The sequence below is a fragment of the Falco naumanni genome, chromosome 7 (genome assembly GCF_017639655.2).
Source record: "Falco naumanni isolate bFalNau1 chromosome 7, bFalNau1.pat, whole genome shotgun sequence".
Lineage (NCBI taxonomy): Eukaryota > Metazoa > Chordata > Aves > Falconiformes > Falconidae > Falco > Falco naumanni.
This window is the reverse complement of record NC_054060.1, coordinates 57,253,663-57,268,843: the sequence shown is the minus strand read 5'-3', so window position 1 is coordinate 57,268,843 and position 15,181 is coordinate 57,253,663. Positions and strand designations below refer to the sequence as shown.

Here is a 15,181-nt window from a genome sequence, read left to right as displayed (position 1 = left end):
AAAACATTGCCCCATACTAGCTGCTGTGAAGAAAATTAACACTATCCCTGTCAAAACCAGCACAGTGGAGGTAACTTCTGACTCTGAAATGCTGTTGTTGAACAGTGCACGGAAATAGTAGTGAACATCTTGGCAAGAGACTGACCGTACTGTGTCTCTTCAGGTAATAGAAGCTGTAGGGAAGATTTGTGAAGGTATGAAAGCGTGTTTGTTTTGTGGGTTCTGTCAGGAATACTTGTGGGTTGATGCCATTGAAAAAGAGAACCACTGAACTGGTGTGCAAGGGGAGGCACTGAAAACAGTTGCACTTGGGCAGAGAACTGATTTTCAGAAGCACGATGGGCATTCAAAGTATGAAAAAGATGCTGTCTGCTCAACTGTCCATAAAATACCGCGCAGAATTCTGACCCATGGATGTTTTTGGTCTTACCTCTAAACTGATAGTGCTTAATAGGTACATTTATGAAAATTGGCATCTAAAGTTAAGTTGTTGTAGTCACACTTTTTTGAGCAGCTAAAAGATTGGAGGGGGTAAGATTGCATTTCAAAAATCTGTTTGTTCATATACATACATATATATACACACTAAATACAAAAATTACTCTGGACTACTACTATATGCACGTGATAGAGATGGAACCTGTTGACATGTAAAATATCTTTTGTATTTGTGTAAGACACCCATAACATGGCCAGTCTCCCAGAGTAATAGTAATATTGGTAGTCTTACTTGTATGAACTTAAATCAAATTCAAAATAATCAGAATACACATACTTTAAAGATAGTTTTTTTCTGCTTTTACATCTCAGGCAAAGTGCTACCTGAAATGTGTGCATTGCTTGCTGTATTTCATTTTAGTTGTCTGCAGAAAATAATTCAGGCAGCAAAAAAAAGTCAGCATGTGAAAATTTCCCTTCATAGTAATTATTGCAATTCCAGTGATAAGATGCAAGAAAAGCTGGATATGTGGCCTCTGCTGAATAAATGTGTTGTGGGTTATGTACTGCAGGTTGAGTACTTCATAGGTCTGGATACTGGTTGTTGTTGTTGAATGAATGGGATTTAAATAACTGGCTTCACTTAAAATAATGTACGATGATAATTTGGGATTGCAGCTGTTGGCTCACTTGTTTTTCTTCCTGCTTTGTCTCTCCTTTAGTCACCCCCTGTACTTCCCCACAGATGTTTCTGGGGGGGGGGTTTTGTTTTATTTTGGTTTGTGTGTTTGTTTTTTTTTTTAATTTCTTCCTAATCTGAAGTGGTCAAAGTCTACCAGCCTTTTTTAGTTGTTTATATTGAGACTTGGATGTTACCACGCCACGTGTGTACGTGAAGGTTTTTAAGAATTCTGTCCATCTGAAAGTTTGAGTCATAAGAATATGGAATAATTTGCCCACTGCTGTTCTAACTTAGGTGGCTGTGTAGCAAAAGCTAGGGATTCTTTATTGAACAGATGTGAGAGTACTTTCTTGCATCTGCTCTGTGCAAAGCATTTTTTTTAGTAGTAGTCTTGTCTACTATACTTTAGGTCATTGATTCAGTAGAAAATCTAGAAAGCAGTACAGTTTTATAAGTCACTTTAAAAGCTCCAGTAAACACTCTACCCTGTTACAGCAGGGTCCTCTTAGACTGTAGGATGTTAAAAGTCATTGGCCAGTTTGTTCCAGAACTTGAAGCCTGTCAAGTTATCTAAGCAAACTTAGACATGGAGAACTATTTTTTTAACACCGTACTTTTTGTGTGAGTTACTGAGTAATGAATTCAAACTTTAATTTTTCCAGAGCCTCTTCCTGCCCCTCAGGACACTTGCTGTGAAGTTCAAACATTGTTTTCAGGCTGGTGAGGTAATTCCTAGTGTACTCTCTGCATGCGGATGCACATCTGTTAACTTGTACAGGAATTATGCCAAATTCCACTTAGTAAGTTTAGAAATACTTTTGCGGTATTGACTTTAACTGGTTCTCCATAGTTGCAGGTGCTGAAGTGACCAGAACGTGATAAGAGGAGTATCTCAAGTCACCCACACAAATATTCACACAAATATTCACTGTGTTCTGTATCTTGAGCTTTGGTTTCTAAACTAGATTGAAGTGCTATTTTCTGAAGTGTGTGTAAATGCTTAAAAGGCTATTTAAAGTATCCTGGTCAGCAAAGTCTGTGCAGGATGCTGCCGCCTTTTTAAGGAAAAGAGAGCAAAGAAGATTGAAGCTGTGGATGATCCAGACTAATACAGAAGGGCACATGCTATGCTGGGCTGAAATTCTTGGTCACCAAATACCTTCCAGTTAAAAGGTGGAGCTCTACCATCCCAGGACAAGATGAACTAGTAATGTGAAATGTGTTAGGCCAGGATCACCAGGAGCTCTGTGCTGGCTGAGAGGTCCCCGATGAAGACTTTGATCCCTGAGTTGTCAGGACTCCCTCTTCCCTTGCACCTGACTGGAATATCTTTTGTCTTCCTTTTGAGTAACAGTGCCATGGTAGATCTGTCACAGCACTATCCTGTCCTTCAAACTAGGTTTTAATGAAAAACATATACACAACTCAAATTTGAGCTGACTGTATGCGGGGAAAAAGGTGGGAAAAGTTTGAAAGTTGGCTGCTTTGCAGTATGGAATAGTAAAAAGCAATTAGAACAAAACCTGGAAGTTTAGTCGTCACTCTGGGAGTGAACATGTATTTAATAAGATTACGTTCCAAATACTTACAGTTAAGCAGAAACTTTCTCTTTGGCTATAAAATGAAGTCTGGCATTCCTTTCCATTAACTGCATTTGTCTGTACGACTGTGCCAATATGAGAAGCAGTTGTTCTGGTATCAATACTTTAGACTATATTGCTGTAGTACATGAAGAATAATTCAAGCAAGCTATTAATTTATGACTGCAATGCATCTGTCTTTCTAGGTTTAAAAATTTGCTAGGAATGAAGGATTAGTCTGTCAGGAAACTGTAAGGACTGTAATGTGTATGGTATGATGGGGACTTGAAGTGTTTGAATAGGCATAAAAACTGTTTTTAAGTACGTGTATTTACATGGGTCTGTTAAAAGTAAGTATAATGGAAGACTAGGTGCAACACTGAAAGGCAAGGAACTCTGTAAGAAACAGTTTGTTACTAATGCAGTCAGTGGTATGTTTGGAGAACATATAGGCTCCCACTTCAGGCTTGTAGCACTTCATGGTGTCTTACACATGACAAGAATTTTGTCATTGCAAACCAAAGGTGTTTTGGGATTGGTTAGGGTTTTCTTTTTTTTGGGGGGTGGGTTATTTGAAGACACCAGAAAAATACTTCGTCTTGTGTTTCATCTTGGGAAGGTACCACATACCTTAATCTGAATTTCCAGGGTAATTTATTTTTGTAGTATTGGATTTTTTTATATACTGTTCAGCAGATGAAGATATCTTACATGTAGAAAGAAAAAATACTGCTTAAACAAAACTATATTTTGAACAATATATGAATAGTCCTTAAAAATCTATGAAATACGTATCTCAATTATCTGGAAAGCAGTGAGAGTGAGGCTGGCAACTTATGGACAGTGATGCAGTAGATGCTGATTTAAGGAGACAGGTGATGCAAATTGTTATTTGAACTATTGGGAATGGCTCTGGGAAAAAACTGTACATGTTTAGATCTATGAGTAGTTTGCCTCTGTACCTGAAAGCTTCTTTTTTTTCTTCACATTTTCCAATTTGATGTCAAAATATTATGCTGTGCCTAAAAAAACAGAAGGATTTATCCTTGTTTAAATTCTTGTGTATTTAGGGCCACTGACATCCTCTTGTCCTATTTGGCAAATTGAGAAGGTGGGAACTGTGCAGCTTGTCCCTGCTTTCAGCTTCTTGGATCCCAGATGGTGAGAAAGCAGTGTTGTCAAAGGAAGGAAAAAGGAAATATGGCCAAATGTAGGAAATGCAATTCTGAAAAGTCGAACCTCAACCTATCAGACTTTTTGACACCTGACAAGCCTCGAGCAGCAAGTGGGAATTTAAACCTGCCCCAGTTTCAGCTGCTTTTGTTTCTTTGCAGTGAGGCTAGCTGTCTTCTACTGCAAACATATTCTTTTTTTTTTTTTTTGTCTGTATCTAAAATTAATCCTGGAGGTGGCAATGTAAGTCTGAGTTCTTACTAGCACTGTCTTCTCAAAGCATCTCTTTGTAGTATAGATAGCTGAGGTCTAAGAACCGTGACAGGTACAAAGGTTGCAGGAGGCAATAGTTGGACAGCCGCAGTGGGAAGGCTCAAAAGTCTACACTTAATTTCTAGAATTAATTTAGACTCCTCATTAAATCAGTGTTTAATTAAAACTTCTGTAAAAAAACCCATTAAATACTACAAGTTTTGGTGTTCAGACTTAAGGCTAGAGTTGATAGAAAAGCTCACAACCATTACGTGAAGCAGACTGGAAACAGTTTTCCTGAAATCCAGATAGTATTCTAAGATACTTTCATGTATCTGGTCCTTATTCTTTAGTACCTAAATAAGTCAGAGTGTACCCATTTGCTCCATCTTACTTAATCCTCCGCTTCATTTGTCTGATTGTTGGAAAGTTGTTTTGGGAAATTCTGGAAGTTGCTTGCCAGGACCATAGTTTGCTTATATGACCACCGTGTGGCCTGAACTGTAGTAGTTCAAACTACCTTCCAGAATCGCAGAACAGCAATAATACAAGTTTCTACTATTGTGAGGGTTGGTGGATGTGACACTTAGTGGCCTTTCCCCTGCCTAGTCCCTATTTCCTCACTCTGGGAAGAAAAGATTTTGAAGTGTGTGGGGAAAATAATTGTAAAGTTGTTGTGACAGAAGGAAGAACCCTTCGCGTTAGAGGAATAGAGATAAATCTTCTTTACTTTTGCTTTGGAATTCTGTAGGTGAGAATAACAAATGAGGGTCAGTCTTTCTAGATGCCTTGTTGATGTTGTCTTTTCTTTGAGCCTTTGTACTTTATGACATTTGCAAGAAAGAAACCTGTCTTGGGCTTCCTCAGACTTCTGAGGCCTTTCCACAGGTTACTCATGCTTTGTCCTCTGAGTACTCAGGTGTTGCAGAATTGAGTAGCAACTGGACAAAGGAACAAAAAAAAAGTCACTGTTTTTTTCAACAATCAGAAATTGCAGATCGTCAGCCAATCTGGTAGCCATAGCTTACTGGGATTGTGTACAGGACTGTCAGAATTTTAGTCATGAGCTTTTTGCAAGTTTAAGAAATAGTTGTTTCTTTGGTGAACTGGAGAACTGGAAAGTATAGAGGAGTAATTAGCTCCGTCAAAGTGTGTTTATAACCTGCTTTTGTCCCTTAAGAACCGGCTTGGAAAAACAATGCATTTCTACCACAAATACTAATACGTAACTTCATTTCTAATAAAATCAGTATCAAAGATTTGCTGGTTTTATTCTGACTGAATCAAAAGCTGTTTAGTAAACTCTTGGGTTTTTTTTAGACTTAGTCTCACTGTGAAGAGTTTTTCTTTAGAGCAACATTTCTACAGGAAGGTAGGATAATATTCTAGATACAGTGACCATGAAATCACATCACACTGCCATGGTATTGAGTTCAACTTTTTCTTCATCAAAGATACCTTTTTTAAAAAGTCTTTAGGCTGTCTTGAGTGCATTCTAAAGATTTTTTCCTTCATTAAATATTAACAGCCAGTTTCACAAACTTGGCATCATTGGTTATTTGTGAGTTGGGGGATGAGTATCCACTGTACAAGATTTGGCATACAGATAAGCGATGCTGGTCTAACATTAAAGTGATGAATAGTTTTGAACCACACAGATAGTCAATGCCTTCAGCAGACTCCTGCAGGCCCAGTCAGGAGTGAGTCTCAGTCTGTCACTTTCACAAATGAAATAATTTCATAGATGAAAGTAATTTTCTGAGTGATCTTACTTAGCACTACCACACTTTTTTCCCTCAAGAGCTAGTGACACAACCGCAGCGAAAGTTAAGGCTGCTTAATTTATTAATCCGCACAGTGCCCAGATAAAAAAGGGGTTTGTTATAATGTGAACAGTTGCAGCAGTCACTGCCTGCTTTCAAGACTTCATATTTTTTAATTTCTTCCTTTCAGTCATTCGATACTTAGAAATATAACGTGATACGACTAGAAATTTTGTGAGGCAATCAAACCATTTGTCATAAGATTCCTAATTGCCTAGAGTTTAAGTTATTAAATACACAGTTCCAAATTTAAAGAACATCCAAAACAAATACAGATACACAGAGTCAAGACTTCAGGGACTGACACTGTTTTTTAAATATGCATTTCAAATGTGATAACATAAATAAAAAAGTATAGTCCAGTGGTTTAGGGCTTTCAGACAGTTTCTCAAGGCCGGGTGTTTTGGGGTAGATATTTAGGGAATTAGCCATTTTTCATTTTTCTATCTTTTCTATTCAAATAAAGATACTTTAGGAGACTGAAAAAGTAAAGACGACACATTCTGAACTGCAGATGAGATGAAGTTGGACTGGGAATTCAGTCTTCCTTAGCTTTCTGTGTGAAGAGCTGTATTGATCTGCTGCTTAAGATGCTAGACATTCACGTGGTACTGGATTCTAGTCTGGAATATGAATGTCTTTGTTTCCATGTATTCCAAATGGTGAGAACAGTGACCACCTTGACTCTGTCACAGCGTTCTTTAAAGCTAATTCTGATCTGACTATTTCAGCCTTGTATTCTCTGATCTGCTTTTGAAACAGTATTTCACTTAAATGTGTGCCTTTCAAGCTTTAACAACTTCTTTGAAACTTAATTTTATTTATGATGCAGAATGGTTAATAATGTCTTCAATCACAGAAGATAGAGTGCTGTTTCTGACTTGGTGACTTTTGATTGTATGTTAATATAGTGTTTAAAAAAAAAAAAGGGCAAACAAAAAACAAACCCTAAACAAAAAAAAAAAAACAAACCCAGGAGAACAAATAGAAATATGAAAAAGCCCTCACAATCTCTTCCATCATAAATTGCTGTAGCTGACTTCTCACATATTCTTTCTTACTTTACCAATAACTATATGTTCTTTAAGAAAAAAAAAAACCAAACAAAAAAGGTTATTTATTTGCATCTCATGACACACAGAAATACCATATGGACCTATCACCTACCATCTACTTACGGGTTCCAAGTAAGTGTGCTTTGTCCACACTGCTACAGCTTCGTATTTTGAAAGCATAATGTTAAGTTCTGTTAAACAATAGAAGAAGCAAAGCAAACAAAAAAATCAGAGTAAAATTGAAGTATAACTTAAATATTGTCTTTTATTTTATTATGATATATTATGATTGTGGAAGATTTTAGCGAATGCATTTGTTGTCAGAGTTGTCAGAGAGGGAATGTGGCTTGGAGCATGCGATTGCTTCCAGGTTTTTTTCAGGTTTAAGAGAAGACTTTGTACATGTTTGCAAGGTAACAACGCCCACTCAGTGGCTTTTGTGGAAGTGCTCTAGTTTGTAAAGCAACATAATGAGCAGCTAGTGAGGATGGTATTCCCAGCTGCCAACGGGTTTCGCAGAGTTGTAATGACTGTCAAGCTGTCATGGACTAAACTGAAGGTTCTAAAGCATCTTTGGTGGGTTTGTGGGTAGCTGGTTGGTTTTGAATGTTCTAGAAATGCTAGCTTTTTCCTACAATACCAAGACTTAAAAGGTGAAATACAGTTTGGTCTGTTTGGCTGTGTGCAATAATTATGAGTGTGAGACCTAAAGGGAGACCAGCGTGTTTTCTAAGAGGATCTCGTCAGCTAGCTTGGGACTGAATTTCTACCTAAGATAGCAGAGATACCCAAGAACCTTATAATCTATTCTGTAGAATATAAGTGTGTGTGTCTCTCTCTCTCTCTCTATATGTATATATATGAAAAAGCATAGGTAGGATGACTGACACTTCTGCTTATTGTTAGGCTTGGGTGCATAGGCCATTGAGCAATCAATGAATCTCTAATATATTCTCACTTCTTAGTAATACCTAGTCATTGCATTTCAGTAGTTGTTCTAATATTATTTTGCTGCTGCCTTTCTGATACTACATTGATTTTCTCTGTTCTGTACTATTTGACATGCGATTCTGAATCACAGGCTGTCCAATTTGGTTCTCAGTGCATCAGCTGCTGATTAAGAGACTTCTGGCAATATGTTTATTATGTACTTATCCATAGTCTGGTCAATATATTGAGTCCAACTATGCTTTCTATTCCAAAGTAACTTTTAAAAACAAATATCTGCCATGTGGAATGATTTTTTTAATTTTATTTTTTTACCTACTAAAATTTCCTTGGAAATGAATTTTTTGTTTATCAGATTAGGTTCTTCTAAGGGTGCTTGGACTTCCATGTGCACAGACACACACTGAACTGATAAAGTGTAAATCTGAGACAGTGAAAAGAACTTTTCATATTAATCTGCATTGGCTGATCTATCCCAAAGTACATTTATCATCAAGACAGTGGTCTGTGCATTGGTAATTTTTGATCCTAAGTGTTTCTTAGGATCAGAATTATCAATATTGACTTTTTAACTTTACGGAATTATATGTTCCACCATTATCTTGTATAACTGTGCCCCTGAGGGCAGAAGTGCATGCAGCATGTATCTTCAGAATGAGAAGCCTGTTAGTTTTCCTAATTATTTGGGTAAAGATAGAGGGCATGCACAAAAATAAGCAATCTTATTATTCAAGTCTTGATTATTTTAAAAGCTGCCTTTAATTGCCAGTATCTAAAAGCAGAGGAAAGTGTCTTTTCCGGGAATACTCTTTCTGGAGGACCATATAGATAGAAGGATTTTTGGAAATAAAAAGTTCAAGGAGAGAAATAAATACTGTACTAGCTTTGGTAGATAGTGCAGTACAATGAATTACAAAATATTTCTTCGCACAAAGTGGAAATGTGTTTGGGAGTGACTTAACATACAGCAACAGATAAATGAAATGCAAAGTACAATAGAAAGTGTCTAAAACTGCTTACAGAACTTTAATGGAGGTTAGAAGTTATACTGATGAAAAGAAAATCTGTTTGTTTAGAGAAAGAGTCTAATACAGGAAGCCAGTTTTCCTGCTGGTGAAAAGTTAGCTTTAATGTTTAAGTACTCTTTGAAAATCTGATGCTGAGTTAAGGGTACACTAATTGGAGTGGTTTATATTGAGGGGTTTTTTTGAAAAGCAGAGCAGTCTTGCATATCTTAGTTCGTGGGTTTTAACATATATTTTGTTTATAACAAGTAAAATCATCAACGATTTATGGTCTTTCTTTGTGGTACCTAGTATTTTTGGGGGGAGGCACCGAGCAAACTTTTAATTCCTTAATTTTTATATTTTTCATACTGTTGTCTCATTTAGTGCGTTTACTTTCTTAGTGCGGTAAGTGCATATACTTAAGTCTGTTGGTTGGAAACTAGAAATTGGGAATTGAATGTCATAGATGCTGGTGGTTATACAAATGTGATCTACATGTGACATGTTGAGAGAAGACCAGAGAAACCTGTATTTTTTTCAATCACCAACATGAAAGTCAGTCTAAAGTAACAGTTTGGGTTTTTTAGTTTCGTGTTTGGTTTTTTGTTTGGTTTTAATTAATAAAAGGTACCTAAGTGGACTTATACTTACATGGAGATGGGGTGTGTGGTTTTTTTCTCTTGTCTAAAATGATAAGAAGAAATGAGTAAGAGGCTGGGAATGAGAAACCTCAGCTAATTAGCATGGGAAAAAGAGAACAGTAAGGTAAGTGTAAAAATGCAGTTGGAAAGACCTTTGGTTTAGTTCTGTTTTTTACACAGTGTTGGCAACTTAAGCTGATAATGGCTAAAATATATCTTAATTTTAAGTTGTATAATGCTTATTTGGCATCGTACCATCATTCTGACAATAAGAAATGTGCATTTCAATACGTTATCCGGGAAGACTAATGTGTTCTACTGTTGGAATCGGTGACATGTATGTCAGTGACAGTGACTTAGTGGAACATTGTAGAAAATACACCAGAAAAGCAGCTACTGCTACAGTAAACTAAACAGCACATTCCTGAAACATTAAGCCTGTTTCAGTTATATGTTTTTCTTCTTTTATATGTTCAGTGACAAACAAGAAACCAGCGCAAGCATCTATTACAAAAGTGAAGCAATTTGAAGGCTCTACGTCTTTTGTCAGGAGAACGCAGTGGATGCTGGAGCAGCTTCGCCAGGTCAACGGTATAGACCCTAATCGGGTGAGTCTGAACAGCTCTAGAAAATTAAAATTGAGCTTATTTTTGTAATTGATTTGGGAATTGGGCATTCTTTTACTATTCAAAAGGCATCTGGAAAAATAAGATACAGGTTTAAGTGCAGATTCTCAAAAAAGAAATAACTCAATGGAATATGTCAAATAGATTTTTAATAGGAGAGATGGAGGAGGCCAAAGCTTGTAGTCATGTGGTTTTTTTTCTTCCTGTCTTCCCCTACTTTTTTTACTACTCTCCCTTCTTTGTAAGGAGAAAAACAAGAGCCTTGTTTGCCTTGTCTTCAGCTATAAGCCTCTTGGGGTCCATTTTGGCATGCAGCTGTGTTATAAGATAGAGCAGCAAGTGGAAGCAAGGACAGGAGAGGTTACTGAGGTTTGAGTTTCTGAAATATTATGAAATTTGCATTTTTTTTCTAGGACAATCCTCAGATCCTTCTGCATTTCTTATCTTTCTACAAAGGATGGTGGTATGGTTTAGTTGCCAATGGCATGTAAAAGCTGATTTAAACAAAACGAAAAAAAAAAAGGCAACACCCCCACACACCCCCCCACACCTAAATAGTTCTGGATTTATTCCTTTAATGTGGAATATACAGCTTGCCTTGAGCTGTCTCAAGGCAAAGTCGTACTAAAATGTAATAAGCTTATGAATACAAACCTTCAGTAGTAAAACAGCAGAATTAGAAGTTAGGAATGTGGCTCATATTGTGTGATCACAAAGTGGTTTACTGTGTTCATTTTACAGCAAAATACGTGACTAACCCCCTTGGTTTGTTCAGAGCTATGCTCTGATCAGCCACCTAAGCATCTTAATAATGGTCCACCAAAATCTCTTGCTACCCAGTACAGTCTTTCGTACAAAAAAGAAGCCCTTTGACACTTGCCTTTTGAAATGCAAGGGATGGAATCATAGTTTCTCTGGGTAAAGGGACAATGAAAATGAGAGCAATGACAGATAGGTAAGTGATATGAACTTTAGGCCCTTTCCCAGCATCTGCTATGCAGCTATACAAATAACATACTTGTGATACTCTCAGACTGAAAGCCCTGTGAAGTTCTTGAGCTTAGATATGTTCCTTTCAGAATTGTCTTCATGTGAATTCCTAGTGGTATCAATTCATACAAGCATTTACTAGATTACAAAGTGGTATTTAGCAAATATTGCTAAATACTTAGCAATACATGCATAAAATCCATTCATTTTGCCAGTTGAAGCATGGTATACAGATGGGAGTTTATTTGTTCTGGGAATGCTCTTTTGTTCATGTTACTCTGAGACACGCAAAACTTTATGATGATACATTACAATAAGTGGGACTTGCTGTTTGGTTTTTTCTTCAGTTGAGCATTGAGAGCAGAACTGCATCTTCTATAATATAATGTGAAAGTAGATTTTGTGCTGAGAGGTGCAAATCCTTGCCACATGTAGAAGACACAAGTAAATATGTATCTGTAGATAGCAATGATTTCTTAGGAGATTCCAACTTTTAAATTTTTGATCTTAAGTATTTTTGTTTTCAGGAATTTTTGTCATAGCTGAATATTCCTCATTAAAAATACCTGCAAGAAAAAAACCTCCTGCTTGGTTTGTTGTTTTTTTTTTTATGGTTGGTTTTTTTTCCATCTAAAAATGTGCAAAGGAAAATAATCCCAGGATAGTCTTGGGTTGCATGGGCATTCTGCTTTTTCCAACATATCTTTTTAAAAATAATAGCTCTGTGTCTTTCTCCAATCATTTATAAACGTGCGGTAATAGTCGTGTGGTTTTTTTTTTCCTTCTAGGATTCCCCAGAATTTGATTTACTATTTGAAAATGCTTTTGACCAATGGGTAGCAAGCACAGCTTCAGAAAAATGCACATTCTTTCAGGTTCTACATCACACTTGCCAACGATACCTTACAGACAAGAAGCCAGAATTTATCAACTGCCAGTCTAAAATTATGGGAGGTAAGTCAATCGAAGGTGGAGTACTTTGTGCAGTTGGACGTGAGATGATTTGTACATGAGTTATTCTGTATTCAAATGAGCCGGCAGCCTAATTACATGTTGAAATCATGGGGTTTAATATGTTGATTTCACAGTAATAAACTTCTAGGCTTCAGCATTTCTCCATCAAGCACCACTTCACATTCTTCTGCTATCTTTGCTTCCCTAGTCTTCTGTTCTAGAGGCAGCATCCCTTACCCACCTACTAAGAAGTCATTCTCCTCCTTAGCAACCTTGATTTTGATTTGAATCTCTACTTTTATCCATCTAGAAAAGTTTGAGTGGCATGAAATATTTCCTGCTGAGAGCCTGTTTTATATTACCATTTCCTCACATCTGAAAAAGTGCCTATTAGTAAACTTCAATGGGTTTTTTGGAATTTACTTTGACCTTTACAGAAATCTATTAGTTTAAAGCTTTGTTACGTTTTTGTAAGTCATGTATCTCAAGGTGAATTTCCAGGATAGACTAAAAACCATCCAGTTAGGTCAAAAAAAGTGTGGTCAACATGTGAAACTAGTGTTTATCATCCACTTTCACAGCCACAAAAACTGTTTTTTTGTGGAGGAATTTCACATGTTTCATGAAGTATTGTTAAGGAAAATAAACTAGTTTATCTGCTCCCTTAGACTGAAATTTCTGAAAGTGTAGTCTTTTTGTTTGCTCTAAACCAGAAAACTTTTAGAAACTCTTACATCTCCCGTGTTCTTCACAGCTAAAAAAAAAAAAAAAAAATTAGTTTTCTCAGTGAGACTCCAGTCTCTAGAAGAGAAGTACAAGCTGACTAGGGGTTTTGTTTAGTTGTTATTTCTTCCCCCTAATAAACATCAACTATAAATATGGAGAGCCTTATTCAGTTCTTTCTGGTAATTCACCTCTCATACATCTAGAATATGTTTCTGTATGCTATTGACAGAACTACATTTTGTGCAGTCACCTTTATATGTTCTTTTTTCTGGCTATTACTTTGTCTTGCGTCTTTTTCCTCTAAAACACCAAAGGTAAACTTGAGAAAGGGGAAAATAATCTCTAGCTTGGTGCTTACATTTTAGCCGCTGATACTGAGGTTACCACTAACTTTGTGGTTACAAGTCAGAACTGTTCCATCAATCATCCTTTTCTTTTAGTGTCTGCTCATACTAAAAAAAAGGCACAAAATATCTTCTAAACTTCCTCTTTGTTTTTTCGCTTTCCACTTTTCCCTTTCCTTTTCCAGATGCCTTCTGTTTTCTTTTTGATGTGGTGAGGGAGCGGTTTCTGCACTGATAGGAGAAGATATCCTCTACTATTTTTTGCATTTCATATGGAAGAAATCTCATATCAACCCCTTTTGTTATTTCTTTGCTAATGATTCTCACTTCTGTCATTCTTGCTAATAAGTCAGTATTAATAAACAATCATACGTTTCAGCCTCTGAAACTATTTTATTTGTATAAGTTTGAGTTGTCCAGAATTGAGTTCCTGATTCAACTGACCCAAGTATTAACCTTTACCCTAAATGAGCATCATCACATTGGGGGGGGGGGGGGGGGGGGGGGGGGGGGGGGGGGCGGGAATTGCCAGTGAGGTTCTTTAAGTTCTGCTTGACTTCTGCTATTGTTTTTTTAACACACACTAGACTCTACCATGTCCCATGAAGCATACCTGCATCCTCTGCGTTACAACTTTGTGCTAAGATTGGCTTACTCAGCCAACCTCAGGTACCAGATGGTGCCTATTTCCATATTCCTTGCCTGTCATTCTGACTGTGCACAGACATGGCCTCAGTGATGTGGTACAGGGCCAAGGACTAATAAATCTCCTCATGGATGCAATGCTTCTGCTGTTCTTCACACTGTCAACTTTTTCCTCACGCTGGTTTACAGACTCCCTGTGGATAAGTCTAAATTGACAGAAACTATACTAGCTGTAAACTAAATAATAGTTCACCCAAAATTCCAGTGACCTTCTGTGTTGCAGCCTCACTAAGCAAGTCTACCAAAAATAATAAAAAAAAGTCCTCATTTAGCAAATAACCAGTATCAATAATTATAAAAGGCAATGCAGTCATATTATTGGTAATTGCCTTGTAATATGTAAGGTGCAGTAGTCTGTTTAAATGTCTGCTGTTCCTTTGCATATTCAGATTGGTATTCTTAATGCAATGCTAAGTTTTCTACTGCTACACTGTAATTACAAGATTTATTGGTGTGTTCATGCAGTTAAATTCTTATTCAATTCACAAAGCATTGTTCTAGCACTCATGCTGGTATGTCTTAATAATATAGATAATTAAGTATGAAAAAATAGGTTACATTAGCCTTTCAAACTAAAATTTTCAGAACTATGTAAATTTTTTCTGCAGTATTGTTTAGCATTTTACCTAATAGTCTAGTATATGGGGCAACACGTTTCACTAATCCTTCTGTCATCTTCAAAAGCTTTTGCATTATTTTAAATGTGTTTATCTAGTGGACCCGTGCTTCTTCCAACAACTGTCATAAAAGCTTTGAAATGTCATAGAATCACAGAGTGGTTTGAGTTGAAGTGGGGCTTAAAGAACATCTGTTTCCAACCACCCCTGCCACAGGCTTCCACTAGACCAGGTTGCTCAGAGCCCCATCCAGCCTGGCCTGGAACACTGCCAGGGATGGGGCATCCACAGCTGCTCTGGGCAACCTGTGCCATCGCCTCATCATGCTCACAGAAAAGAATTTTTCCTAATATGTAATCTAAATCTACCCTCTTTCAGTTTAAAGCCATTACCCCTTGACCTGTCACTACAGGCCCTTGTAAAAAGTCCTCCAGCTTCTTGTTGGCCTCAATTAAAGGCAGGTCTCCTTGGTAATATGTGATATGGTGAAGTTAGTTCAGTCGCTGGCTTATGTTGGTTAGTCTGTTATTTTGAGGCAAAAGGAGTCAGTAATTGGCCAGAAGCAGCACCATTCATGGACTGTAGAAGCTGTTCTGCGAGCTGGTGGTTAGCAGGCGCGG

General features: G+C 37.1%; 1 protein-coding gene across 1 annotated transcript in view; it reads left to right on the top strand.

Annotated features, from left to right (window-relative positions):
* Positions 1-15,181, top strand: part of STXBP6 (syntaxin binding protein 6) — a 120,106-nt gene that overhangs the window by 76,884 nt on the left and 28,041 nt on the right. The window contains exons 3-4 of the mRNA XM_040601560.1: positions 10,077-10,207; positions 12,004-12,169. Coding sequence (XP_040457494.1) covers positions 10,077-10,207; positions 12,004-12,169 — 297 coding nt within the window. The remainder of the gene's footprint in view (positions 1-10,076; positions 10,208-12,003; positions 12,170-15,181) is intronic.